At 45.7% G+C, this 27,966-nt stretch overlaps 1 protein-coding gene across 5 annotated transcripts in view; it reads right to left on the bottom strand.

Moving 5' to 3' along the window:
* HIRA (histone cell cycle regulator) overlaps positions 1-27,966 on the bottom strand; it is a 101,553-nt gene that overhangs the window by 58,894 nt on the left and 14,693 nt on the right. For 2 of the 5 annotated variants that reach the window (XM_073007026.1, XM_007975048.3), the window contains exons 2-9: positions 21,199-21,261; positions 18,976-19,086; positions 17,676-17,766; positions 16,279-16,373; positions 8,487-8,582; positions 7,308-7,468; positions 4,866-5,033; positions 2,678-2,791 (exon numbers count right to left, since the gene is read on the bottom strand). In XM_073007026.1, the coding sequence (XP_072863127.1) occupies positions 2,678-2,791; positions 4,866-5,033; positions 7,308-7,468; positions 8,487-8,582; positions 16,279-16,373; positions 17,676-17,766; positions 18,976-19,054 (804 nt within the window). In that variant the 5' untranslated portion in view covers positions 19,055-19,086; positions 21,199-21,261. Of the gene's footprint in view, positions 1-2,677; positions 2,792-4,865; positions 5,034-7,307; positions 7,469-8,486; positions 8,583-9,560; positions 9,631-15,955; positions 15,980-16,278; positions 16,374-17,675; positions 17,767-18,766; positions 18,901-18,975; positions 19,087-21,198; positions 21,262-27,966 lie in introns of those variants that run through there. The other 3 variants (XM_073007023.1, XM_073007025.1, XM_073007024.1) reach the window with 3 other exon arrangements.

The following is a 27,966-nucleotide window of genomic DNA, read 5'->3' as shown; positions in this document are numbered from 1 at the left end:
CTGCTGGCTAGCCCTGAGCTGCAGGATGATGGGCTGGGAAGAAACACACTTCCTCACAGGATGGTGGGCTCCCACAGGTGCTGCTGTAGCTTCTGGGAGGCTGTGGGGCTGAGCGTCCCAATGCAGCCTGAGACTGCTGTGTGGGGAAGGAGAAGCTGTGTCTACCCTAGTGCTGGAGAGGGGGCTGAAGTCTGAACTATCTGGAACCCACATTAAGAATCTTGCCTCCACCTTAATTCCACTTCTAGAAAAAGCTGCCTTGTCCCTCCTCCCATAAATGTGCCTACAGACCCCTCAGAAATCTGCAGGCTGTGTGACTGCCTGACCTGAGCATTCTAAGAAATATGGGCATCACAGTCAGTGATGTTTTGGCTGCAGCACCACAAACAGGGCCTCTGGCTGGGAGGAAACAGGGAAGGTCCCCTGAACGGCTCTCTGTGGTACTGTGGTTCAGGTTCCAGAATGGGTGTTAAGTGAATACTGGGCCTAAAAAAAGAAAAAAAATCACAACGCACACAGTAATAGATTTCTCTATAACAAACTAATAAATGCAGCCAGAGGATAACCTCCAAACCCAGAACACTTCAAACTTGCTCTGCTTATAGGGACACTTTTTTACAAAACGAAAAAAAGAAATTTAATGCACTTTGCTTTATCAAACTTTAAATATATTGGCACCTTGATGCTCAGCAGCAAGACTGCTCCCTGCACTGCATGTAGAGGTGTCTCTCACCACACAGTCAGGTCACAGCACACCAGTCACTGGCAGTGAGAAACTTAACCCTTCAAGAGCTCTCACTTAGAAATGGCCACAGTTCTTACTCTTGGGTTCTCACTCGCCAACTACCATTGAACATATCTGCTGAGAACCTACTCTGTGGAGGGCACTGAGTTAGGAAGGTGAGAGGAACAATGAAACTGAAGACACATCGGGCTGGGTGTGGTGGCTCACACCTGTAAGCCCAGCACTTTGGGAGGCCGAGGCAGGTGGATCACCTGAGGTCAGGAGTTTGTGACCAGCCTGGACAACATGGTGAAACCCCATCTTTACTAAAATTACAAAAAAATTAACCGGGTGTGGTGGTCTGTAATCCCAGCTATTCAGGAGGCTGAGGCAGGAGAATCGCTTGAACCTGGGAGGCGGAGGCTGCAGTGAGCCAAGAAGCCAAGATCGTGCCACTGCACTCCGGCCTGCTGGGCAATAGAGGGAGACTCCGTCTCAAAAAAAAAAGAAGCTGAAGACATCACCTCCTCTCAGGGGATGCAGTGAGTGAGGAGCACCAGGCTCATAATCTTACCCATCACAGCATCACCCAGGGGTGAAATAGTCTAACAAATGGAGGCGTCAGCTTTCTGTGTGTCTTTTTCTGTTGACATAAGCACTTATCTGTCTTGGTTATATGCCTAGGAGTGGAAGTGCTCCAGGTCATATGCCTAGCTGTGGTAGAAACTGCCAAACAGTTTTCCCAAGTGCTCGTGTCAGCATAAACACCTGTCAGCAACACCTGTATCAGTTCCAGCTTATCATGTCCTTGCTGACACCTGGTACTATCTTTTTTTTTTTTCTTTAATTTTAGCATTCTACTCGTAGGTATGTACTCACAAATAAATGAAAACATATGTCCACATAAAGACTTATACAAGAATGTTCACATCAGCTTTAGTCATAGTATCTCAGAACTGGAACAACCTTAATGTCCATCAACAGGAGACTGTATAAACAAATTGTGGTGTATTCATACAGTGGAATGCTACACCGAAATTATAAGGAATAAAATATTGTTAAGTGCAGCAACATACACAAATCTCAAAAACACTGTGCCAAGCAAAAGAAATGAAGACACAAAGAAGCAAGCACCACACAATTGCATTTATATGAAGTTCAAGGGCAGGCAAAACTCATCAATATAACAGAGGCCATTAGTGTGGTTGCTTTGGTGGTGAGGAAGGTCTTGACTGGGGAGGGACAAAGGGACAAAAAGGAGTGCTCTAGGGAGTGATGACACTGGTGTGTAAACATGTATAACAACTCACCAAGCTGTACCTTTCAGGTGAATACACTTTAAATAAAGATTTTTCTTTTTTTTTTTTTTTTTTTGAGACGGAGTCTCGCTCTGTCGCCCAGGCTGGAGTGCAGTGGTGTGGTCTCCGCTCACTGCAAGCTCCGCCTCCCGGGTTCAGGCCATTCTCCTGCCTCAGCCTCCTCAGTAGCTGGGACTACAGGTGCCCGCCACCAAGCCTGGCTAATTTTTTGTATTTTCACCATGTTAGCCAGGATGGTCTCGATCTCCTGACCTCGCGATCTGCCTGCCTCGGCCTCCCAAAGTACTGGGATTACAGGTGTGAGCCACCGTGCCGGGCCATATAAAGATTTTGGGAAGCAAGCCCAAGATGCTGCTCATGGCATTGACCACTGAGGGTGCTGCCCGAGCCTGGACACAAGAGTTGGTCTAGCTGGGGGTCAAGGTGGCCTCTCCTGGCTGGGCACAGACCCAGTCTTCAGCACTTCCTTCTGGGAGAGCAGGAGAGCCTGTGAGCTTCCAAGGAGGGGCTGACCCCGGGTGCAGAGTAGAAGTGCACTCTGAGCATCACCCAAAGCAGGTCTCTTTCCTCCACTCGCTACTTTGCCAACCTACACCTCCCGTCCTGCAACAAAAGCTCAGGGTAGCAGGCTCACCCAGACAGAAAGCGAGCGGTCCTTGCTGCCAACAGCGCAGCAGCAGTACGGGCAGCTGGGCTTGGCAGAACTCCCATTCTTCTGCTTCTTTTTGAAGATTTTTGGGTTGAATTTCTAAAGCCAAATAACAAATGTTAAAAATAATTAATCAAGCATGAGGCATGTCCCCTGTGCCCAAGTCCCAGCCCGCTGAAAGGAGTCTCCCACAGACATTCTCTGAGTCCAGGCACTGAGCATGCATTTCATCTTCCTGACCACCTATGAGGCATCTGGCTGATGATGGAAAGGAGGCTTAGGGAGGTCAGAAAGTACATGCGGAGGCACCAAATGAGTAAGCTGGGAAATGCAGATTTGAAACTAGCGCTACCAAACTCTCCATTTCTGAAGCATGCCAAGTGGAGGGGATGGGGAGCTAGTGAAACTAGCCTTCTCAATTCCCTCTGGCCTGGCAGGGCCAGCCCTAGGACCTGCAGAAAAGCTGAGCCTGCAAGGGGGCTTCAGAAACAAAGACCTTCTCACTCCCTATCTCCTAAGGGAGGCCAAGGGGATGGGCAGGAGGGGTGTGAACCTCTGAATTCCTGAATTTCTTCTTGCCTCACTGCATTTGTTGCTCAGTCAAAACCGTCTAGCAGAGATCTGCTCAGTCAGAGAGTCATTTGTGATCTCCCTGGGCCAGTGGCCACAGCAACATCACACAAAGGTGCCTGGTTGGCTGCTTAGTCCAGGGAGCTACCCCCAGAGTAACCTGTCTTTCTTTCTGGAAAGGATGAAAGCACTCACTCAGCTCCCAGCCACCTTCCTGGATTAAAGCGGGTGGGCGCTCTGGGAATCCCCAACCTAGGACAACTGAGGGCAGAGGAAGGAGGGTTCTTGAAAGTCTGATGTCAGGTAGCCTAGAGATGTTTTAATTCCAGAGGGTAGGCAGGAATGGTCGGGGTGCACAGAGACTGGAGAATATGGAACTCAGAGGCATGTCCCTAGGCTTACTGTTTCCAACACCAATGAGGCTGCAGGGCCTTGGGAGCTCTGTGAGCCATAGGCAGGCGGTGTGATCTCCCAGAGCCACTAATGAAGTGGTTGTGAGGGCTGCATGGGAGAATCATGTAGAGCACTAACCATGAAGCAGTGATTTCCAAAGACTTTAGCAACAAAGCTCTGGTTCAAACAAAACCCTACATGGACTCCAAAACAATTTAATATGTAATATTTTATTTATACAAAATTTGTGTTTTAAGGTACAATATATAGATACTTATTATCTTTTTTTTTTGAGATGGAGTCTTGCTCTACTGCCCAGGCTGGAGTGCGGTGGCACAATCTCGGCTCACTGCAACTTCCGCCTCCCGGGTTCAAGTGATTCTCTTGCCTCGGCCTCCTGAGTAGCTGGGATTACAGGCGCACAACACCACGCCCGGCTAATTTTTGTATTTTTAGTGGAGATGGGGTTTCACCATGTTAGTCAGGCTGGTCTCGAATTCCTGACCTCGTGATCTGCCCATCTCAGCCTCCCCAAAGTGCTGAGATTACAGGCGTGAGCCACCGCATCCGGCAGACACTTATTATCTATTCAAACACAGGCAAAAATGAGTCCATTTTCATCAGGGTCTTGGATGATCCTTAAGTTTATATCAACCTTAGCCCACCAATCTGTTTATTTTATTGGCTGCCTAGTGTTGAGAAAATCCTGGTTCTCACAGATTATTTGCAACTACTTAATGGCTTGCCTTGGGCTCTCTCAGGACACTAATTAAAGTCATGGAGAAGCATAAGACAAGTGGCCAGACAACTCTCACGCCTAAGGACTGACAGCAGCTTCCAACTCAGTGATCTATGGCATGGCCTTGCACCTGTGGTTGATGCTGCCAGGTGTGGGGACAAGTGCAGTGCTTGGTGGGTGCACCAGAATCCTACCTGTAATCACTGGAGCCAGGTGAGGGGAGCACTGTGCTTGGGCACCCCTGAGCATACCTGAGTGTGTAAAAGGCTGATGTGGAGCTACAATGTTCCTAACCCAAGACTGATTTTGGTGATGTTCACCATGTAAAGTTTGCCAGTAAATCAACCAAGTACATACTCTATTTTGTAAAATTAGTTTTTAAATATTTAAGTATAACTATTCAAAATAAACCAAGAATTAGTATTTGCTGAATCTTGGAGCCCATCTTCCTTCAGTTCCCTGGGCACTCACCACGACAGTCACAGCTTTCCGGTGCCCAACAAAGTCCATGTTGGTCTTCCATCCCTCCCGTTCGATGATCTGGGCAGTGGGGCCTGAGTTGTTCATGGCATGGGCAGACACTAGGTAATGCCCATCAGGTGACCAGCTGAGCCGCAACACATGGGTCGTTCCTCCACACTGAAAGAAGCATCTGCACTTGAAAGGAGCTCATGGTCACTGTTGTGACCAAAACTCTGGCCTCAAGGATAAAGTTAAACTGCCATTTATAAATGTGTGATGGTGGAGCATGCACCCCAAGCTTCTGGCTACACTGACAGTTTCTGTGTCTCCAGATGGCCCAACCAAAAAGGGCTCTGTGAAATGAATTTGGAAACTGCAGCATCCTACACTCCCCCAGAGGAGCTGAACAAAGAAATACAGTACAGAAGTGTAGGCCCTGAGGAGATCTGCAGGAAGGCTACCTGTTTGAACCATAGCCTCTGTGTGGGCCAAATCTCTCTGGCCACTGACCCAATTCTTCTGTGTAGCACCTGTTAACCCACAGCATGGCATCTGCACAGCATCCTCAAGATATACTCTGGTGGGGAAAAAGCCCTTTTTAACCCAGGAGGCTGGCAGAAGCCCGTGTCTGTAATGTAGCTAATGAATGTGAGGCACCACCTACTCTCTTGAGCCTGTTGCCTCACCCAAAGGGTGGTGAGGACACCTGCAAGGGAGAAGAGGTTTGTAACGTCCTTATAAACTGTAAAAGGAATAGTAGAAAGGCACTGTTCCCCCAACCTGGACTGGGGACTGAGGCAGAACATCCCTTTACATTATTCCTCCTGCAAAATGAGATGACATGGGTCCAGAGCCAGCTCCCTGAAGCTCAAGGTGGGCCCAGGGCAGTTCTAAACACTTAAGGGTTAAGATCATGATCTCACAGCCCCAGAGCAGGACAGGACAAACTAGGGCCTGAGTGTAGTGAAATCACCCACTTCAGCTCCCAGCCTAGGCCACAGATCCACTCACTACCCGGAAGGATGGGCCCACCCAGTGGAGGCTGAAGAGTACTACCAGCTCCTGCTGGTACTCACGACACTCTTAAAGCCGTCCCTAGGAGTCCACCTCATGGGACCCCAATGCCTGGCAGTCAGAGCCCTGAGGAACTCCAGAAGGAGCAAAAGCTCTTCAGGGCAAGACTAAGTAAGGTAAAAACCAGGAATCATATACCTAGCCCAGGAGCTGGTGTTATGCGGGGAGAAGTGAACATATGACTATCACCTTACTTTTGCAGTCATCCTGACCAGTGGGCAAATGCCTGCTCTTCCTGCAAACCTTCACACATGTGTCCCTCACTCTGTGAAGTCTTCCCTGATGCACTTACCTCTCCTGGGTTGTTTCTGCACTCTGGACCACTCCATCATCATGCAACTAATGGGAATGCCTGTCTTTCCTAAGCGGCTTTAAGCTTCAAGAGGAGAGACTCCATCTCAATCCACTTTTATCTTCCTGTGCCCAGTTACTGCCTTCTATACAACAGACACTTAATAAATGTGTAATGAACAATGGTGATCTTGAGCTTTTATTCCATTTGAAATCAGAACTCAAATAAAGGAAGAGTAAAATACTAGAGAAGCTACTGCAGTCTGATTTCCAAATGTGCAAACTGTACTGCTAACTCCAGCCAGGAAAAAAGGCCCCTGAACTGCAGGGTGCATATCAACAAGCACAGGGGATGGCACAAGAGTCTCCTCCATCCTGCCCTGGCCCCCAACAAGCTGCTCTGCGGGAGGCTCAGAGTAAATTCCACACTATAAGCAGCAGTTTTATCCATGTCTGTGGGAGTGAGCTGGGTGACAGAATGATGTGGAGACATCTCTAAGGTTCACTTCAACTTTAAACCTATAAATCTGGGCCGGGTGCAGTGGCTCATGCCTGTAATTCCAGCACTTTGGGAAGCTGAGATGGGTAGATCACCTGAGGTCAGGAGTTCGAGACCAGCCTGGCCAACATGGTGAAATCTCGTCTCTATTAAAAATACAAAAATTAGCTGGGTGTGGTGGTGGGTGCCTCTAATACCAGCTACTCAGGAGGCTGAGGCAGAAGAATTGCTTGAACTTGGGAGGCGGAGGTTGCAGTGAGCCAAGATCATGCCACTGCACTCTAGCCTGGGCAACAAGAACGAAACTCCGTCACCAAACAAAACAAACAAAAGACAACAAAACTATAAATCCCTTTCATTTCAAAGTTGGAAATTAAACAGCATCTCAGAAACGAAGGATTTTGTATTATCTGACTCTTATGGCCAGAGTCCCACCCCAGAGAGCCTTGGTGAATCCGCTCAGGCTCCCAGACTCGGTGCATTCCCCAGGTGGCCTGGCCCACGGCCAGCTCCCTCTCTGCACACAGAAGTCAGGAAGGGGCTGGGGCAGTTGCTGGGGCTCAGCTCCCTGAGCTGTCCCCACTTACCTCGTCAAAAGGCTTAGTGATGCTGGTTTCCAACTGCCAGTCCAGCGTCCTCCACACCTTTAGGCTGCGGTCATCAGCTTGAGAGGCTATGTATTTACCAACAGGGTCCCATGTCAACCCTTTGACCAAGCCAGAATGACCTCTCAGAGTAGCTAGAATTTCTGTGAAGAAAAAAGGAATGTGGAGAGGTGTCATATGGGGAAAATGTGACCTCAATCCATGGGCCATAGGATGGATATGCAAGAGAGGGGACTCAGCAGTCTGCCCTGGCCAGCCCCTACACCAGGCAGAAGCAGAAGGGCCTCCTTATTTGATCTCCACCAAGGCAAAAGCCAATTAAAGAAATGACTGCATCAAGGAGGCAGGTACCAAGGGGCCAGTTCTGATCCAGGTCTTATCTGTATCTAGCGGCCCTGCCTATGGCTGCCCTTCCTGGGCTGTGACACCAGCACTTCTGACGTTAGCCTCCCTGGTAGCTCCCTGATAAGAAGGAGGCCTACCAGCTCAAAGGGCCACACAGTGGCTCAGTCTTTTGTAAGTTATGGCTAAAGACAAAGGTGTGTACAATGGTACCCCATATAGATCTGTAATCCAAATGCTACTCCAGTCTCTAAAGTTGCCCTCTCCATAGCCAGACTGTGTTCCCATACATGCTGGTGGCTTTCAAAGAGTTAAAATGACCTGGATCCATGAGGAAAGCATACTTCAAACACAGAGCTGAAATATGAGAAGAATTTTACTAGTTATAACTGTGCCAGGTTATGCCATCTGTTGTGACTTTAGAAAAATCAATCTTTTGCAAAACTGGGTTTGTGTTAGCCAATATCTGCTCAAGGGTTTCACAGAGGAGATGGTGACTGAGCTGAGCCCAGAGCCCAGTAGTGGGGGTGCACACAGCAGGTTTGGGAGCACCAGGGTCCCCAACAACAGCTGCCCATCCACTACCCTCATGATCTGTGGCATGCCATGCTAGCACTCAGTTACTATTTTTCTTAAACATTAATCTCTTTTTAAAGCTTAAGCAAATGTTACTGATAAAGAAAAACTGACAAAACACATAAATCCTAGGCCACTGTCATACATCTGTTGCCACCAAGACTACGGAGACAGCCCAACCCTTGCTCCAGAAACCGACAAGAAGTACTGCTCGCTGTTAACCAGTCAGAGGAGGCCCCAGACCTGGGAACTTTACAGCATTCCAGATGACGACAGTGTTATCCACGCTGCACGAGGCTAGCCAGGCGTCATGGGGAGACCATGCTACATCCATCACATCTGAAAGACAGAGGGTTCTGGTGAGATCTTTTACCCGGCAATGCCCTTGTCTATTAGCTTGGCCAGTGCCCCTGGGACCTGGGACCTCATAACAACTCTGGTATTTTTTAACCAACCTGAAAAAACTCCCCCCAAAATTTTTCAATTGGTCATAAATTTAAAGCATCTAACCGACCCCAGTGCCTCACTCCTTTTACAGACGATGCAACTGAGGGTGTGGCTCAGAGCTTGGGCACCGTATGGCACCACACCCATGCATGAGAGCCTGCTACTTCGTGGGTCTGTGGCCTGGAGCATGCTCCTCAGCCCTGCTGACTAGATTCGCCAATCATAACAGGGCCTTCCTCCAAAAGCCTTCTGAGCATGAGACACGGTGGGTAAAGCACATGGCAGAATGCCTGGCACAGTCAGAACTCCAGGGCTGCTGACAACTGAACACAAGTCATCTTGAGGCCCTTGTCTGGTTCATGGACTGGGTCTCATCTCCCAGACCCTGATTCGCTACGGAGCCTCCAAACAGAATTAATCACATTCACTTCTTTGTGACTCCATTTTATCATTTGCCAAGTGCAGATCAAAAAACAAAATCCAGACCAGGAGCAGTGGCTCACGCTTGTAATCTCAGTATTTTGGGAGGCTGAGGTAGGCAGATCACTTGAGCCCAGAAGAACAATACCAGCCTAGGCAACACGGCAAAACCGCATCTCTACAAAAAAATTGGTTGGGCATGGTAGCACATGCCTGTATCCCCAGCTACACAGGAGGTTGAGGCGGGAGGATCACTTGAGCCCAGGGAGGTCAAGGCTGCAGTGAGCCATGATTGCGCCACTGCACTCCAGGCTGGGCAATAGAGTAAGACCCTGTCTCAAAAAACAAACAAAAAAACCAATGAAACAAAAAACCCCAAAACCTATCTTCATAGGGTCACTGTAAGGATTAAATGTGATAAACTGCTGCAACACCATGCCAGGCACACACCAAGGCATCGATGAGGGTCCGCTGTGACGATGGTGCCAACCTTGCCTATCCTGCCATCAGGGGTGAAGGGCGCAGTCTTAGTTATTTCTCTAACCTCAGCGCCTGGTGCAGTGCTAGGTATACAGAAGAATGATTGGTGAGTTGAAGAAACAAACAGCAGCAAGGTAACAGCTATCAAGCGCTTTCTTTGTACAAGAGGTTTAAGCAAAAATATTCCAAATATCTATTGTATTTTTTTCTAGTTTAAAAAAAATCTAGTGGCAGTTTAACAGGTTTTTTTTCACATTGTCTCACATGCTGTGGTTCACATTTTGTATTCTAAATGCCTATGTGATCTTCACAGCTTCTTTCCTTTTTTGCCCTGCATTCTATGTGGTTGAGAGCATTCACTACTATTAATTGACCTAATTTAACACTGAAGGTTAACTGGATTCCAGTTTTTTGGGCCCGTGTGTATGTGTCACTCTCCACACTCTGGATTATTTCTCTGAGACGCATACCCCAGAGTACAAATCCTGGGCAGAATATCTGAGCATCCTCACAGGTCTGGATTCTCATAAAACTGTAGACTGCTTTTCCAAGATCCCTGTGGTTTTATATTTCTACATGCAGACTGTTTGCTTCAAAACTCCCTTAATTAGCATTGAGGATGATGACTTTTTCCCCTTCCAACTTATTTATTAAGTACATTTTTATATTTTAAATTTTGAATTAGATTATTAGTGAAAGCATTTGTCTCTTACCTAATGTCTTTTTGGACTGATTTGCTGACTTATTGTGGCTATTTACTGGGAAGTGTTTTGGGCAGTGGGTCTAACAACATAAACACAGTGCCTACAAAAATGAAGAAAACAACAACTTTCTCTAGGAACTGAGAGTCCTGGAGGGGCAGACATGCAAACACCAGGACAGCAGGGGAGTGCCCACATCCTAGAACAGAGAATATGTGGTCAGGTGGGAGCCCAGAAAAGAGAAGGGATTTTCTTAGCAATCTCCACAGACACATATAATGCAGCTACTAACTGCAAATTTCACCTCTTTACCTTTTTATACTGTAGGAGTTTTATGGAGTAAAATCTGTTATTCTCCTTTGTGATTTCTTCTATTGCCTTGTTAACCTTGAAAAATACTCTCTCTGCTAGAGGTCTGGTAAATATTCAATTCTATTTTTTCCTTGTGTACTTATTTAGAATGTTTCTCTCTTTAATATCTGGATTTATTTTGGTATGTGCTGTATTCGGTGAGGATCGAAATTAATTTCTCCTCACTAACTGTTTAATAGTTACTACGCCCCATGTGAGGAAGAATCCATTTTGGTAAGTGATGCCTCCTTTCACATCACACCAACTTCTTAGGTACACTGTAGCCTCCTTCAGTGTTGTGAGTTTACCCTCAAACCCATGATGTTTCTATCACTGGAACTTTGAATGTTTTTATCCATAACATTCTTATCCTTCCAGATGTCCTTTACAATCACTGCTGAGTAAATCCATACACATGACATAATTTTCTCCTAAACTCCCAGTTTGGAGTTTCTGTCTTCAGACTATATAGCACCTTCTTTTTGTTGTGCATCTACACACACAGGAGACCCCTCCCCTCACTTGTGGATTTACATTTCTGGCCACTGTTCTCACCATCATTCTTGGTGACTCCAGGAGGATGATTCTTCTAACATCCCAGGCTCTTGATTCCTTAAATTCCTCCTTCCCTTCTGATGACCTTGGTTTCTACTATTTTCACCCCATGGTCATATCTAGAGGCCTTCCATGACAAATCACTGCAATCCATCTCAATTCCAACCTTCCACAGGCCAGCCATCAGCCCTGTGCTCCTAGCTCACCCTCAGCTCCAACAGCACTTTCACACCACCAGGAACTCCGATCTACTGATGCTGCTGTCCTCTCACCACCTGGCACCCACCTGGTCCTTATCTCACTCCTCCAGCTGACAGCCCACCACCACTCCCCCTTTTCTTCTCCTCCATCTATCTTCCCACATACCTGACAAAGCTCAGCTCCTCCCCTAGTGTTTTTTGAATATCCTCCAATGACACCTCTGGCCCAATGACACCACATGAATATTGCACTTGCCTAGGCCCCCAGCAGCCTCCATGCTGTCAAGCCTAGCAGTCCCTCCTTGGTCTTCACTTTGCCCCTCAGCAATAAGCAGTATGCTGCCCGTTCCCCTCTCCTTCAAACACTCTCTTCGCTGCCTCTTTTGTTATTGCTGTTGAGACAAGGTCTCACTATGACACCCAGGCTGCTGAGTTACTGGCCTCAAGTGATCCTCATGCCTCGGCTTCCTAAAGTGCTGGGATTACAGGCATGAACCACCATGCTTGGCTTCTTTTCACTGTCTTAACTGGCCTCTCCTAGCTTCTTTTGCCGGTTTCAGCTCTCCAATCCCTAGGCTCATCCTTGGACTCTGCTCATACCCAGAACCTCATATTTCCAAGATTCATATTTCCAAATGTCTACACAGTATGTCCCCTTACACTGGCAAACTTACCATGTCCAAAACCAAACTCCAAAACACTTCCCTTAACAAACATTTCTGTCCCAACTGCAGACTTCCTGCTTCAGGTTATATTCACTGCATCCTTTCCTCTGTCTGGACCATAGTCCGGGAAGCCATCCTGACTCCTCTGCTTATCTCTTATCCCATATTCAATGCACCAGGAAATCCGCCTCTGACCACTTCTCACCACCTCCGTGTTATGACCCAAGTCCAAACCACCATTGTCTCTCCCTAGTTTTTCGGAGCGGCTCCTTTACTGGTCTTCCCAGTGCAGCCCTGAGCCCCACATGGTAGAATCCACACTGCTGCCAAAGGTCTCAACTCCTCTGCCCAGATCCCTGCTGAGCCTTCCTATTCTTGCTCAGAGAAGAGCCTTCACCATGGTCTCAAAGGCACACTCCCTCTCGTAGCCTCCTCTGCAGCCCAGCTCCCAGGGGTTCACTGGGCACACTAAGCACATGTCCATGCTCCAGGGCCTTCGCACTGGCTGTCCCCTCATCGCCGTCCAGTGTTCCCTCAAATGTCATCTCCTCACTGAGCCCCCAGCACTCATCTTCCAGCTCCTTACAGGACTCTGCCCTCTGGGCTAATCTTCAAATCTCCTATACTACTCACTCGTCAGTCTCTTTTACAAGAACAAAACTTCTTGAGAGAAGAACAGTGCCTGGAACATGGCAGACACTCAATAAATGTTTGGTATATGGACAAGTAAATATTTGAGGAAAAATGTATTTCATTTAGCCTTTGAATTTATGAAGCCATTTTCTATCTCCCAATGTTTATATCTTAAAACGTTTGTGATTTAAGTCGTAGAAATCTAATTCATTTCTTGGTAAGATTACTTGTTCCTGGATATTTATAACTTTTGATCCCACTATGTATAATTCTCTTTTTATCATGAGTTATTCTAATTGGCTATTAGTAGCAAAAGATAAATAATTTAAAATTGTTCTGAGGCCAATATAAAGACTCATTAGTTCTAAGTATTTTTCAGTGCTTTATTTGTTCCAAGAGCTTTATTATCTTATGGTTTTTCTTAATATGAAATAATGTCACCTTCATTTCCTTTTTGTCTTATTTTCCAGTTTCTGTTTAACTGTGTTGCAGAAATTCCAGAGCAAGAAATTAAATGACAACACCCATCATTGTCTTTTCTTGATATAAACCACAACCAGGCTTAACTGTGAACTGTAATATTTGCCACGGGTTTGAAAAAGACTAAGGACTCTACCATGTTAAGGAAACAGCTTTAGGCCAGGTGTGATGGCTTGCGTCTGTAATCCCAGCACTTTGGAAGGTGCAGGTAGGAGGATCTCTTGAGCTGCAGGTGGGAGGATCTCTTGAGCCCAAGACCTCAAGACCAGCCTGGGCAACATAGTGAAACCTCATCTCTACAAAAAGTAAAAAAAAATTAGCCAGGTATGGTGATGCATATCTGTAGTCCTAGCTACTCGGGAGGCTGAGGCAAGAGGATCACCCGAGCCCAGGAGTTCAAGGCTGCAGTGAGCCGTAATTGCACCACTGCACTCTGCCTGGGTGACACAGTGAGACACAGTCTCAAAAACAAAAAAGAAAAGAAATATCTTTCTATAGGCATTTTTTAAAAAGCATTTTTAACAGGAACTGATATTGAATTATCTAATGTTCCTTTTAAAATACCTAAGATGACTGTAGCTTTTCCTATCTAACTTCCTAGTATATAAAGTTACATTAACAGATTCTCTTGTACTACACTTATATTATAAGTCACATTTAATCATAATAAATTACTGTTTTCTGGCCGGGCACAGCGGCTCACAGCTGTAATCCCAGCACCGTAGGAGGCCGGGACAGGCAGATCACGAGGTCAGGAGATCAAGACCATCCTGACTAACATGGTGAAACCCTGTCTCTACTAAAAATACAAAAAAAATTGGCCGGGTGTGGTGGCATGCGCCTGTAGTCCCAGCTACTCAGGAGGCTGAGGCAGAAGAATCGCTGGAACCCCGGAGGTGGAGGTTGCAGTGGGCTGAGATCGCACCACTGTACTACAGCCTGGGCAATAGAGCAGGATTCTGTCTCAAATAAATAAATAAATTACTGCTTTCGAATGTTATATTTACGAGTATCGCTTCTGATTTTTCTATCTTTATTCATATTATTCTATGCTTTTGTTACATTATTGTTCTTAGATTTTCTTGTATTTTCCAGATATAATAATACTGGTTTATATCTCCTTTTCAATTATAAATATTGCTATTGTTCTGTATAATTTTTCTTAAAAGCTCAAAACAATGCATGTACAAATAATTTAGGACCAAGAAGTATTTCTGAAGACAGTCTTCCATTTCTTCATTGGTTATTATTCTGTTCAGTTTTTCCTAATCCTATGGTATCAATTATGAAAGTTTATATTTTCTAGAAAACGATTTTTTAGTATTTTGTTTTTTAGCTTAATAGTATAAACATTATATTGTACTGTTTGATGATTTTTTTCTGTCTGGGTTAAATGTTTTTCTAGATCTTTAACCTCTAATTTTGTCTAGGCTTTTTCTTCCCAACCCCCAATTAAATACACCAAGTATATATTTCTCACACTTTGCTTTTCAAAGATCCAGTTCTTTCTTATTCATTTACTTCTGCTTGTCATTGATTTTTCTTCTTGAATGGTTCTGCCCACACCTGCTACCAGGACCAGTGAGTAATGAGTGTCAACCCTACTTGTCTGGTAAAGGAGCCCTACTGGGGGGTGGGGTAAGAGAGAGAATGCAAGGCTCTGGCTAGGGCCTTGTAGTCCTCACTTGAGGCCTACCCCATGCTTGGGCACCCTTATAGACATGTGCACCAAGTTCCAGAAAAGTCCAACTAGACTTCACTGTTAGTACTGTGACACAAATAAGGGCAAATTACACAATTTCATTATCAAACAATAATACAACGCTACCGTTTCAACTTTCACAAACGTGGACTCAATCTATGGCTGCCACCAAGATGGGTTTGTTCTCCTTTAAACTGTCTACAGAGAATCCGCTAAGCATACACTGCCAATGGACTACAGGTGATGCCACCTCGCACACCTCTCACTCCTGCCCTGTCCTAGCCCAGATCTCCAGGCTCAATTCCAAGGTTTCTTGACATTTCTTCCCCTACCCCTCAAGCCAGGGGCAAGCCCATTCTGAACTAGTATCCATTCCCATAAGCCTGTTGTCCTTAAGGTCTCAGCAGAGGTCATACCTCTGACTATCTAGGCATCCAGTCAGAAATCTATCTCATACCTCTCTGTGCCCAGTTCTAAGTATTCCCAAATTGATCTCCTCTTCTCTACCTCAATTATCACAGGCCTAGCTCAGGCCCTGATGGTGTCCATCTGAACCACTGGAAGAACCTCCACTTCACTGAGCTGTCACAATTACCTCTCTGTTATGCTTCAAAGCTTTTAATGGCTCCTTATCTCTTCCATGATAAGGGATTCCCTCAGTAACAGGGAGCACAAGCTTTCCATGATCCGACCCTGGCATACCTGACCAGTCTCACTTTGTGTTGCTCCCTGCCTTGTCTATAAAGATCCACCCATGGTGAAATGCCTCCAAATCCCCATTCACACCAAGACTTTCTCATTTATGCTGTACCACCCTGCCTGGAAAACCCTTTGGTCCATTCCTGGACCAAATGGACTCAGTCTCCTGAGTCAAGTCTAAATTGCACTCAACCTGGTATCCTTGACACCTGAGTATACAGTGCATGGGCACCTTTCCCCCTCAGTCTAAATTCATAAAATGTGCTTCTTTCCATACCAAGTTTATTTAAACCACTGCAAACATACTCAAGTTCAAGTTGAGATCTTTTCAATGGGCATCTGTGAGCTGATTTCTGGGGAATAAACAAAGTGTGCTTACGGACTTAGTGATCCGCTGATGAAGGTACTGATTCTGTTCAGCAGGACAAACAGCAGAACGTGGGAAGTTCTACATTAAAGATATAAACATATACCCCATGAGGGCAAGAGTGGGGAGACTGAATGCAGCTGGAGACAGGTAGTGGAGCCAGCGACTGCACAGATCGTAAGGGATAGGCAGGGTGTGACTGACTGTGATGGGGAGGGACAACCCAGACATAGGGCTGCTTTAAGGACCAAACAGTCCCACAGGGGACGTGGTGGTGCTGCTGATCTGAGCCAGGTGTCAGGGGCCCGCCCACCCCAACAGGCAGTCCCACTCACCGCCTGAATGACTCCGGAGGATGGAGACACACCGCCACTGCTCCACATTGGCAAGCTTACCACTGGAGCCGAACACGGTGCTGGGGCCGATGTACCTGTGTGAGAAAAGGGCCAAAAAGGCACTCATGGAGTGCTCTGGGCACTGCACAGAAATGCTCCCTGCAGCCAGCTTATCAGGGCAGACACAACAAAGCAAAAACAAACAAGAACTGGAAAGCACTGGGTTGCTGAATAAAAGGGGCTGAATAGGTGCATTATGATCCATGCACTTGATGAAATACTACACAGCCATTACAAATCTTGCATGGAAAAATGTTCACAATAAGAGAAAGAAGCAGGCCACAGGACATCACATACAATATGATATCACTTATGTAAAGGAAAAAAAAAACACATGACATAGATAGCATCTATGCATGGAAAATGCGTCAGAAGGACATCCCAAAATGTCAAAATATTAACTGTAGCTTTCTTTAGGTCACGTGATGAGGGATATTTTTTCTTTTGTATTTTTAGTTTTCTAAATTGTATACTAAATGTTATTTATGTTGGCTATTTAAAGAAGCAAAATCAACAGTATTTTATTTTTAAGCGTCTCACAATGAATCAAATGGCTTTGACATCTGAGGCAGAGAAACCACGTGACCTACAGATACTAGCCCCCACCAGAGGAGCCAGAGGAGCATCAGTCATCTGGGGCCTGGTGGAGGCAGTGCTGACACACCAATGCTCAGAGTCTCTGATAACACCTTTTGCTCTTGTAGAGCTCATCACAAATCCACAGAAAGAGTGTGCTGAGACAGCCAAGTAGGCTAAAGAGACAGCCTCTGCCTCTGCTCTTGAAGCCACAGCCACAGGGCCACTCTTGGTGAGCAATGGTGCAGGGTCTGGTTCCCCAGCCTGACTGGCCCAGAGACCTGGGAGCAATAGTTTTCCAGGTGATGGTTAGCTCCTTTTGAGAGTAGAGCAGAGGCTGCCCCAGGTGGGGACCAACAGAGAAAAAAGAAATGGCAAAGAGGTTGGATTCTGGATTCCCTGCCCCAGATCCTGGGCAAGAACCAGAACACTCTGACTTTTAACCATTTTGTATATTGGGCTTCCATGTGAAATTTCATTTGAAAAAAAACAAAAGCAATGAAGCTCCACCCACATCAGCACTAGAAGAGATCAGCCTTTCCTTTTCAGGTGAGAGCTTGCAGTCCTGTGAGGGGGCAGTTGACTAGGTCTCCTGAATCTCTGGTCAAGATCCACCTGCTCCTGACCTACATGCACTTCCTATTACTTATGAGGTCAGGGCTATGGGAACTTCAGTGACAAGGTGGGGAAAGGTGACTTTGATAAAGACCAGCAAAGCAGCTTCTAAAAATAAAATATGAAGAAAGGAAAATGATGCTTACGTAGCCCGCTTCCACACCATAATCAGTTTGTCATCTCCCCCAGAAGCTAAATACATCCCACTGTTTGACCACCGCACACAGTTCACACATGCTGGGAAGAAAAAAAAAATAGGGTGATGAAAATCCAATAGTCATGCCCATTTGCTTCATGTAGTTTGGCAAGATGTAAAGGGTTTATAAAATCTAATCTATCTAATCTATTTAAGGCATCTACTGTGTGACAGCCCCAGAAAAACAATTCAGTTTAAGTACTAACCTACTTGTGCTATAAAAACAAATTACCAGAACAGTCTGGAAGGTGAAAAATATACATTCTCTGAGAATCGTTAGTGCTGAATGACATAGTCAATAGAAGGTTTCTTTCCAAGAAAATAAAAAAATGATAACCAAATCTCATTATTTCAAAAAGGCCATCTATTGATGAGATGTATTTCTGAGTAGAGATTATTCTCAAAAAGAGAGTATGTGCTAAAAAGGGTCAGATGCTTTTTCTAGAATTTTCAGGTGAGCAATCTGTTAGGGTATAAAACTCTGACTTCATCTCATCTGTCAGAGCCAGTCCTTTCACATTCGGATTTTCCAAACTCGCCAGCACTGCAGATTGATTGACTCTGCGCTTATAAACTAAGATCAGCAGAAATTCCCCCAGGCCTCTGATTGGCCACAGCCTCCAAGAGTACTCACAACTTGGCCTTTGGGAGACCTGAAAGATGGCTATCAAAGTTGTAGCTCCCACATGGCCTGTGAGTAACTTATGCTCCAAGTCTGAAGATGCTGAGAGGCATGTTGAGAGGACAAGAACACACAGAGCAAAGGAAGGAGCTGATATCCAAAGGTCAGTGACTGTTCATTAAGCATCTCAGGGGTGGGAAACTAAGGCACTACAGCAGGAAAGGAAACCATGACACTGTCTGATGGGCAAAAGGGTCCTGGCAAAGAGCCTCGGAGTGACACAGTGCCAACCTGAGATGTTTTGGTAAACTGTCTCTTGCGTACCCTTCCCTAGAATCCTATTGTGTCCAGGTCGCTGGCCCCAAAGCCCCATGGAATCAGGCAGTAACGACTCATGAGCAGGAAATCACCAGAGGTACCTGCAGACTGTCCAAAGATGGTTCTGTGGGCGGGCCGAGTCTTCTGCCGAATAACTCACCCAGGTGTGCAGCCAACATCTGTGCCTTCAGACAGCAGGCCGAGGGGAGTTACCGCCGCACGGGGCCTTATCTTTCTAATTACAAACACATGTGCTAACCTTGGGCACTCTGCCAACACGCAAAGCCTGCAAAGGGCCACTCTGTAATACCTAAGTGATTGTCCATCTGGCAAAGCATCTTGGGAATATTTTCATCCTTCTCGTCATCCTCCTGGAGGACTGGAGACATATTCCAGATCACAACCTTCCCAGAATCCTGCCCTGGAATGAAGGAGCAGAAATGACTGAATGTGCAAGGAGTAGAAATTTGATACTAATATTTAATGTCCAATTAAATTAGAAGAAGTCCTCACTTAGCTTCCATAAATAATAATTAACTAGATCTAAGGAGACTGAATTTAAATTACTAATTTAAGTTACAGAAAAGATGATAAGTACTCATGGGGACCAAACAGAGAGGACTTAGCAGTCAGCAGAAGTCAACCTGACTTTACAAAAAGAACTTTAGCAATCAGGAGGGAACTGAGCTCTGGTCTAGCCTCTAACACGGATCCACCAGGGTTCCCTAGAAGGTCTTCATGCCCCCCCAGCACCTAGACTCCGACTCCTTGACTCCTCATCTGTGAAATGAGGAGAAGGGAAAGTCAATGTCACAAGACCTTTTCCGTTCTATGTACACCCTAAAAGGAAAAAGAAAAGCACACCACAGCCCCACACAGTGGGGCTCGCCTTCCAGGGGCTGCCTGGAATTTAGGCTGTTCCAGAGCTGACTGTTTTGAGACCCAAATGCACCCTGAACACAGGAAAAAGGGTTCATTATCTTGTTATCTACCCTTTGCAGTTACCTACAGATGAGAGACCAACCAAAAGAGGGGATTTAGGGCTCCTGTGCATGAGGTAATGTATTGCTTGGCTGAAAAATATACCCATGCCTTTTAGTAATGATTTCTTTTCTTTCTTTTTTTTTTGAGATGGAGCCTCGCTCTGTCTCCCAGGCTGGAGTGCAGTGGCAGGATCTCGGCTCACTGCAACCTCCGCCTCCCAGGTTCAAGTGATTCTCCTACCTCAGCTTCCCGAGTAGCTGGGATTACAGGCGAACACCATGACACCCAACTAATTTTTGTATTTTTAGTAGAGACGGGGTTTCACCATGTTGGCCAAGCTGATTTGAACTCCTGACCTCACATGATCTGCCTGCCTAGGCCTCCCAAAGTGCTGAAATTACAGGTGTGAGCCACCGTGCCCGGCCTTAGTAATGATTTCTAAGCTTTCCATCACTGATATCTAACAAAGTTTAGCCCCTCACTTAATTTCCTATTATAATGGGGCCAAATCCAATGAACATGCCAAAATTACCATACAGCATGTTTGAAACTGCCCCTTGGCCAATATGTAAAAATAGTTCCAAACATCTCTGCTGGACCGACATGGTAAAATGTGTGTCTTCTGGGTACAGGTGCAAACCCTCTAATTCCTCCAGCTAAGTCCATGTGTTCTCTCTCATGTGCTGCACCTCCTCTTGGGTACAGTCCACAGCATGGAAGGAGAGAAAGGCTTCCCTGTCCACAGCTTCCCTACACTCCCTTCCAGCTCCTTGACTCTGGGTGGAACCATCTGCTGGAAACCCAGCCTGCAGCACCTGGCCCGAGGACCTAGAGCTCATAAAGTCACTAAGTGCTGCCTGGGGAGGCCTGGTCGGAGGGAGGCCCTGTTCTGGGGTGAAGACGACAGGGGGCTGGGCTCTGTGGAATGCTACATTCTGTCACTATATATACACCTTGGTGTCCTAGTATGAAGAACAGCTCTGTCTTTCCAAATAGAACCATGTAACATTGCAAAAGATGCTGGCTGCAGCAGAAGGGCAATACTACCAATAACAGTTTCAAATGGTGTGGGCTTTCTTACTTGCCCACAGTGTACTTTCTCTTTAACCTAGCTGAATTCCTTTGACGAGAAAACGGGCCTAATAACTACATGATTGCTTTAGAAGCTTAAACCACTCTCATTCCCTTTTTTCAGATAAGAAAAATACTGACAGAGCCCTTGCCTCTGGGGCTGGGCTTTGCCCACTGCACCACCTACCACTCTCAATGCTCAACAAGCTTGGGGATACAAACTTATTTTAATATTAACCCAATAAACAGAAATTAGAATGATAAACCTGCTGCCAAAATATTTACAGAGAGCACACTAGAGCCATAAAAGGAGTTTGATTTTATCCATTTGGATAACACATTATAACTATACATTTTAAACAGTGTTGCATCTGTACTGAAAAATAGCAAGTATTCCCTCTACAGTTAAATGGACAGCAGGAGAAGAGCAAGGTGCCAGGACTGCTAAGTTTTCCCTTTCATTATTCCATAAACATACCTTGTCCTCCAGTTGCGAACTTGGTCCCGTCAGGGTGAATATCAACTGAAAAAATCGGCTTGCCTGGAAACAAAGAAAAAAAAATACAATATCTAAATTGGCTTTTATTCATTGAAGAGTATCAAACTCAACAGATTCAGTTAAAGTTTAAACTGCTAGAAGATTCTCCAAACATTAGACCGCTGAAAGTCCAACAGTGGGAGGAAGCATTCCATCACTGAGAATGGCGAATGCCCACACGATGCCTAGGCATTTGTCTGCCATCTTGCAGGGATGTGTGTTTGTAAAGGCTATGAGCTGTTCATGATTAAAGTTCTGAGTCACAGGTACTTAGAGAAAAGGGCACACAGCTATAACTCCAGACATCTCCCTATTGTGCAGATCTGCACTTGACTGGCAGCCTGGACAGAAGGAGCACTATTTGTCTTTTCTGGCTGACAGCTGAGCAGGACCAGGGCTGGCTGCAACCAAGGAGCATTTCTTCACTTGTCATACTTCTGCTTCCAAACAGCCCTCTTTTGTTTGTGCTGTGAAGTTCACGTACAGTCTGCCATCTCAGCATCTCCTCTGGCTGAACTTCCTTCACAGTTTGTATTCTATGTTAAATTAGCTGTTCAATTCCTCCAGGAGAAAGGACTGTGGCTATTAGTTCTGAGGCTTGCACTAGGATCCCATGAAGCTAGCTGGCTGGCTGGGTGGGTGGATCAGACTGGAGGAGCTTGAAACCCAGCAGACCATAGAAGGGACTCACGCCTGGTGGGCATTTGTCCAGCTCCCTGCTTCTAGGACAAAGGTACAAGAGCTACAAGTAGTATGTCAGTTGCTGTTGAGTTCATCACATCTTCTCCCTCTGGCGTAGTACCCAGTGCATGGTAGCGCAGTAATATTTGTTCAGTGGCAAAGGAGATACATGACAATGAACTGAGCATCAGCAATTGCTGATATAGATGGGCTGCTGCCAAGAGTCTCTTAATTGAACATGTTCTGTCTCTGTCACCCAAGAGGCGGCAATGTGGACACAGTACCAGAGTCACCAGCCCTAGAATCACTCAGCAAGTACTGGGATCAGGGGTGTGTGGGCAGGCAGTGGCTACCTGAGAACTGTGAAGTCCTGCCAGGGCTCCCATGCAAGTGTTGAAAATTAAATGCTGGTGCCCAAAAGGCACTGCCCAGCATGGGACCCAGGCAGCACCCAGCTGTGGAGAGCCGTAGCCGTGTAATCAAATCAAGCATGAACTTGAGAGAAAATACACTTTCCTTCTTACTCGTCATTATGTAGTACAGGTTGAGTATCCCTTATGTGAAACACCTGGGACCCATTTTAACCAAAGGGAAATGACAGAAGCAATGTTGCTCCAGTTCCAGGTGTAGGCCTAAAGAGTCTAGCAGTTCAACTTTGGCTCTCTGGAGAAATCTAGTTGCCATGTGCGAAGTCCAAGTACCCTGAGACCACCATGTTTTGAAGAGGCCCAAACTGGCCACATGTAGAGCATCAAAGAGCCCGGACAAGTGAGAATCAAGGCCACAGACACAGGCCTGGTGAGGTGTTCTAACCCCAAGCTATTCGAGCCATCCCAGCAGATTCCATAGAGCCAAGATGAGCTGGAACTGCTGAGTCCTGACAAGCTGCAGAATTATGAGCAAATAATAAAACTGTTATTGTTTTAAGCCAGCAAATTTAGGGGTTTGTCATATAAGAGATAACCTAAAATGCCAATTCATTTGCTTTTCTGCTTAAGCCAACTTTAGCTGGGCATTTGTCATTTTAACAAAAAATGTTCTAGCTGACAGCCTTGGTCTTGACAGGCAATCAGGGCGGAACATTCCCCTCCCCTTGGAGTGCTTTTCAGTTCCATAAGTCTGTGAGACATTGTATGATATCAGTCCCCTCAAGAAGCACATCAGAAACCCTTACCTGCAAGTCACAGTTTCCCCGACTACCCAAGAGCACACACAGGCTGAACCAGGCTCAGCTGCACAGGTACCAATTAGAGCTTGTGCGCTTTAGATAATGCCCACTCACAGCATCAACTGCATGTTTTCTCACTCAGTCTCTGTTTGTAGATTTCTACTATGTGCCAGGCATTAAGCCAAGCAATGAGAAAGTAAAGATATATAATCATACAAACTCCCCTAGTAAGATGTCCGCTGATGGACATTTCACAAGTAGAAAGCCACCTGACTCATTCAGCCTCGGGCTTCCTGTAAATACAATAACTGAATTGGGTCCCAAAGGTTGAGTAAGAGTTAGCCAGAAGATCGGGTGAGGGAGAGGGATTTCAGGCTGAGGGGATGCACAGCATGGAATCAAGAACTAGGCTGATGTGCTGCTGCAGAGCAGAGTGCAGGTAGGGTATGAGAAAGAAGAGGAGACAGAGATGGCCAGGGCTCAGCAAGCATCAGTAAGGAGCTCAGACACTTATCTAACGGTACTTTTAAGGCAGGGTAATTCCAAGGTCAGATTCACATTCAGGCCCCACAATAGCAGTGTGGAAATGGGGGCCTCCAGGCTCCAGGGGAAGGCAGGGATGGAGGCTGGCAACAGGTTTTGGTTTTGGCATTAAACATCATGGGCTGAATTTTCAGCCCTGCCACTTACCCAGCTGCAAAGCTTTGAGATTTTATTTTTTATTTTATTTTATTTTATTATTTTGAGATGGAGTCTCACTCTGTTGCCTAGGCTGGAGTGCAGTGGTGCGATCTTGGCTCACCGCAACCTCTGCCTCCCGGGTTCAAGCAATTCTCCTGCCTCAGCCTCCCGAGTAGCTAGGACTACAGTCGCATGCCACCACATCTGGCTAATTTTTGTATTTTGTATTTTTGTATTTTTAGTAGTTGTTGGTCAGGCTGGTTTTGAACTCCTGACCTCAGATGATCCACCTGCCTCGGCCTCCCAAAGTGCTGGGATTACAGGCGTGAGCCACCACGTCTGGCCACACCCATTTCTTAATCTGCAAAAATGTGGAGGACACATTCACCATTACAAGCACCTTGTGAGACAGATTAAGATGCTGTGTCACATTACTTCTAAGATGCATCCATTTCACACGATGAGGACACACCTTGGTGGAAGGCGTGCCTGGTTTGTTGGCACCATGTTTCCTTTCTTAGTGCTGTGCAGTAAATTAGATGAAATATGGTAGGGGACCTACACAGACACCAGCGCAGTGCTGGCTCCCCACCTCCTTACAGCACTAGACCTTTCCATCCCAAGGAAGGCAGTCAATCACATTCCATCATTGGGAATTAACCTCTTCTTTTTTTTTTTATTTTTTTTTCGAGGCAGAGTTTCACTCTGTCACCCAGTCTAGAGTGCAGTGGCGCGATCTTGGCTCACTGCAAACTCTGCCTCCCGGGTTCACACCATTCTCCTGCCTCAGCCTCCCGAGTAGCTGGGACTACACGTGCCTACCACCAAGCCCGGCTAATTTTTTGTATTTTTAGTAGAGACGGGGTTTCACCGTGTTAGCCAGGATGGTCTCGATCTCCCGACTTCATGATCCACTCGCCTCGGCCTCTCAAAGTGCTGGGATTACAGGCGTGAGCCACCGCGCCCGGCCAGGAATGAACTTCTTCTACAGGGGTCTTTGAGGTGGAGCTGAGGAAAGGGACCTTCTGGCCAAGCTAGTTAGAAAACTCTTCCTGCAGCACAGCACGATGATGACAAAGATGAGTTCCCAACTACCTCCAGTGTCTGGACTTTCTTTGTAATAGAGACAGAAAGAAAAGATAAATTAACACACCCTAGACTCTAGAGACACCAAGCAATCACCTATCCTTAGATCAACCCCAGATCAGAATGTTGTCCCTGCACACCTAATACAGAGCCAATATAGTCAGTCACTGTCTACTGTCTGGGGGTTTGCTGATTTGACAAGAGCAGCACGAATGCTTTCCATCTGGCAGGGAATAAAGAATACATTAAGGAAGCTGGGATTATGACAGGGCATGCTTGGGTAGAATCGTACCCTCCTTCACACCAGGGGAAAGATTCCTAGAAGAGGACTAAACATGGGAACTTAAACTCTGAGCAGAGAGGTGGCCAGAGGCAAAGCAAAGAGGGCACAATGGAGAGCTCCTGGCCCTTCCCTCTCAGCAGACCTTCGTCTTGGCTCCAGAAAGTCTCTGGGCTTTTATGCTCTGACAGTTCACTGGGTAGAGCTGACTGGAACACATGTGCATATGTCCTTTTGGAATGAAGCTTGGGAAAGTTGAGGCCTTTGCCCAGCGAATGTTGCTCCTGGGAACACTTTTCCTGCACTGCCCAGTAGAACTTGGTTTTAACCAATGTTGACAAACATAGAATTAAAAATAAGAAAATGTTTGAAACATTTATTAAATGAAACAGTTACAAAACAATACTAAAATATAAGGTGGGGCTGGTCACGGTGGTTCACGCCTGTAATTCCAGCACTTTGGGAGGCTGAGGCAGGTAGATCACTTGAGGTCAGGAGTTTGAGAACAGCCTGGCCAACATGGCGCACCACTGAACTCCAGCCTGGGTGACAGAGTAAGACTCTGTCTCAAAAAAACAAAACAAAACAAAAAATATATAAGGTGGGTGCAAACAACACAAAATTACTTACTTATTTATTTATTTTGAGACAAATTCTCACTCTGTCACCCACGCTGGAGTGCAGCGGCACGATCTCAGCTCACTGCAACCTCTGCCTCCCAAGTTCAAGCGATTCTCCTGCCTCAGCCTCCTAAGTAGCTGGGACTATAGGTGTGCGCCACCATGCCTAGCTAAAAAGTGCCGGAATTACAGGTTTGAGCCACCCCTCCCAGCCGCAAACAACATAATCTTAAATGTAGAAAACTCTAAAGATTCCGCAGAAAAACTATTAGTGCTAATAAATGAATTCAGCAAAGTTGCAGATACAAAATCAACAAACAAAAGTCATCTGCATTTCTATACACCAACAATGAGCAATCTGAAAGGGAAATTAAGAAAACAATTCAATTTACAACAGAATCAAAATGAATAAAATTTGTAGGAATAAACTTAGCCAAGGAGGCGAAAGACTTGTACACTGAAACTATAAAACATTGCTGAAGGAAATCAAAGACACAAATAAGTGAAAAAACAGTATTATGTGCTCATGGACTAGAAGATTTAATAACTTTAAGATGTTAGACTGGGAGCAGTGGCTCATGCCTATAATCCCAGCACTTTGGGAGGCTGAGGTGGGTGGATCACATGAGGGCGGGAGTTCGAGACCAGCCTGACCAACATGGAGAAATTCTATCTCTACTAAAAATACAAAAATTAGCCGGGCATGGTGGCACATGCTTGTAATCCCAGTGACTTGGGAGGCTGAAGCAGGAGAACCGCCTGAACCTGGGAGACGGAGGTTGCAGAGAGCTGAGTTTGTGCCATTGCACTCCAGCCTGGGCAACGAGCGAAACTCCATCTCAAAAAAAAAAAAAAAAAAAAAAAAGTCAAAACTCCTAACAGTGATTTGTAGGTTTAATGCAATCCCTGTGAAAATCCCAATGGTACTTTCTGCAGAAATAAAAAAAAAAAAAATCCATCCCAAAATTCACACGGAATCTTAAAGGACCCTGAACAGTCAAAAGAATCTTCAAAAAGTACAAAGTTGGGGATCTCACACTTCCTTCTTTCAAAACTTACTACAAAGCTACAGTAATCAGAACAGTGAAGTACAGGCATAGACAGACACCCAGAACAACAGAATACAGAGCCCAGAAATAAGCCCTTCTATATATGGTCAAATGATTTTGACAAGAGGCCAAGACCATTCAATGGGGAAAGAACAGTCTCCTTTACAAATGGTACTGCGAAAACTGCACATGCAAAAGAAAGAAGTTGGATCCCTATCTTGTACCATATACAATTAACCCAAAATGGATCAAAGACCTGCATATATATCTTAGAAGGAAACACAGGGGAAAAGTTTCACAAGATTGGATTTGGCAGTAATATTTTCTTCTTTTTTCTTTCTTTCTTTTGTTTTTTTGAGACAGCACCTCATTCTGTCACCCAGGCTGGAGTGCAATGGTATGATCTTGGCTTACTGCAGCCTCGACCTCCCAGGCTCAAGCAATCCTCCCACCTCAGTCCCCTGAGTAGTGGGACTGAGTGCACGACCACGCCTGGCTAATTTTTGTATTTCTTGTAGAGATGGGGTTTCACCATGTTGCCCAAACTGGTCTCAAACTCCTGAACTCAAGCGATCTGCTACCTTGACGTCCCAAAGTGCTAGGATTACAGGCGTTGCACCACTGCATCTGACCATGGATTTGGCAATAATTTCTTAGATATGAGACCAAAGGCACAGGCAATAAAAGAAAAATAAACTGAACTTTATCAAAATCTAAAACTTTTGTGCATCAAAGGAAAATATCAACAGAATAAAAAGGCAACCTATAGAATCGGACAAATATCTGCAAATTACATATCTGATAAGGGATTAATGTCCAGAATATATAGAGAAATCCTAAAACTCAACAACAACAAAAACTTCTCAACAACATGACTCAAAATTGGGCAAATAACTTGAACAGGCATTTCTCCAAAGAAAATACATAAATGAGGCAGGGTGCGATGGCTCACGTCTGTAATCCCAGAACTTTGGGAGGCTGAGGCGGGTGGATCAGCTGAGGCGGGTGGACCACCTGAGGTAAGGAATTCAAGACCAGCCTGGCCAACATGGTGAAACCCTGTCTCTTTTAAAACCACAAAAATTTGCTGAGCATGGTGGTGGGTGCCTGTAGTCCCAGCTACTCTAGAGGCTGAAGCAGGAG

Source organism: Chlorocebus sabaeus, chromosome 19 (genome assembly GCF_047675955.1).
Source record: "Chlorocebus sabaeus isolate Y175 chromosome 19, mChlSab1.0.hap1, whole genome shotgun sequence".
NCBI classification, from domain to species: Eukaryota; Metazoa; Chordata; class Mammalia; order Primates; family Cercopithecidae; genus Chlorocebus; species Chlorocebus sabaeus.
The sequence above is the reverse complement of the archived record's forward strand: the minus strand, read 5'-3'. Positions and strand labels throughout refer to the sequence as shown.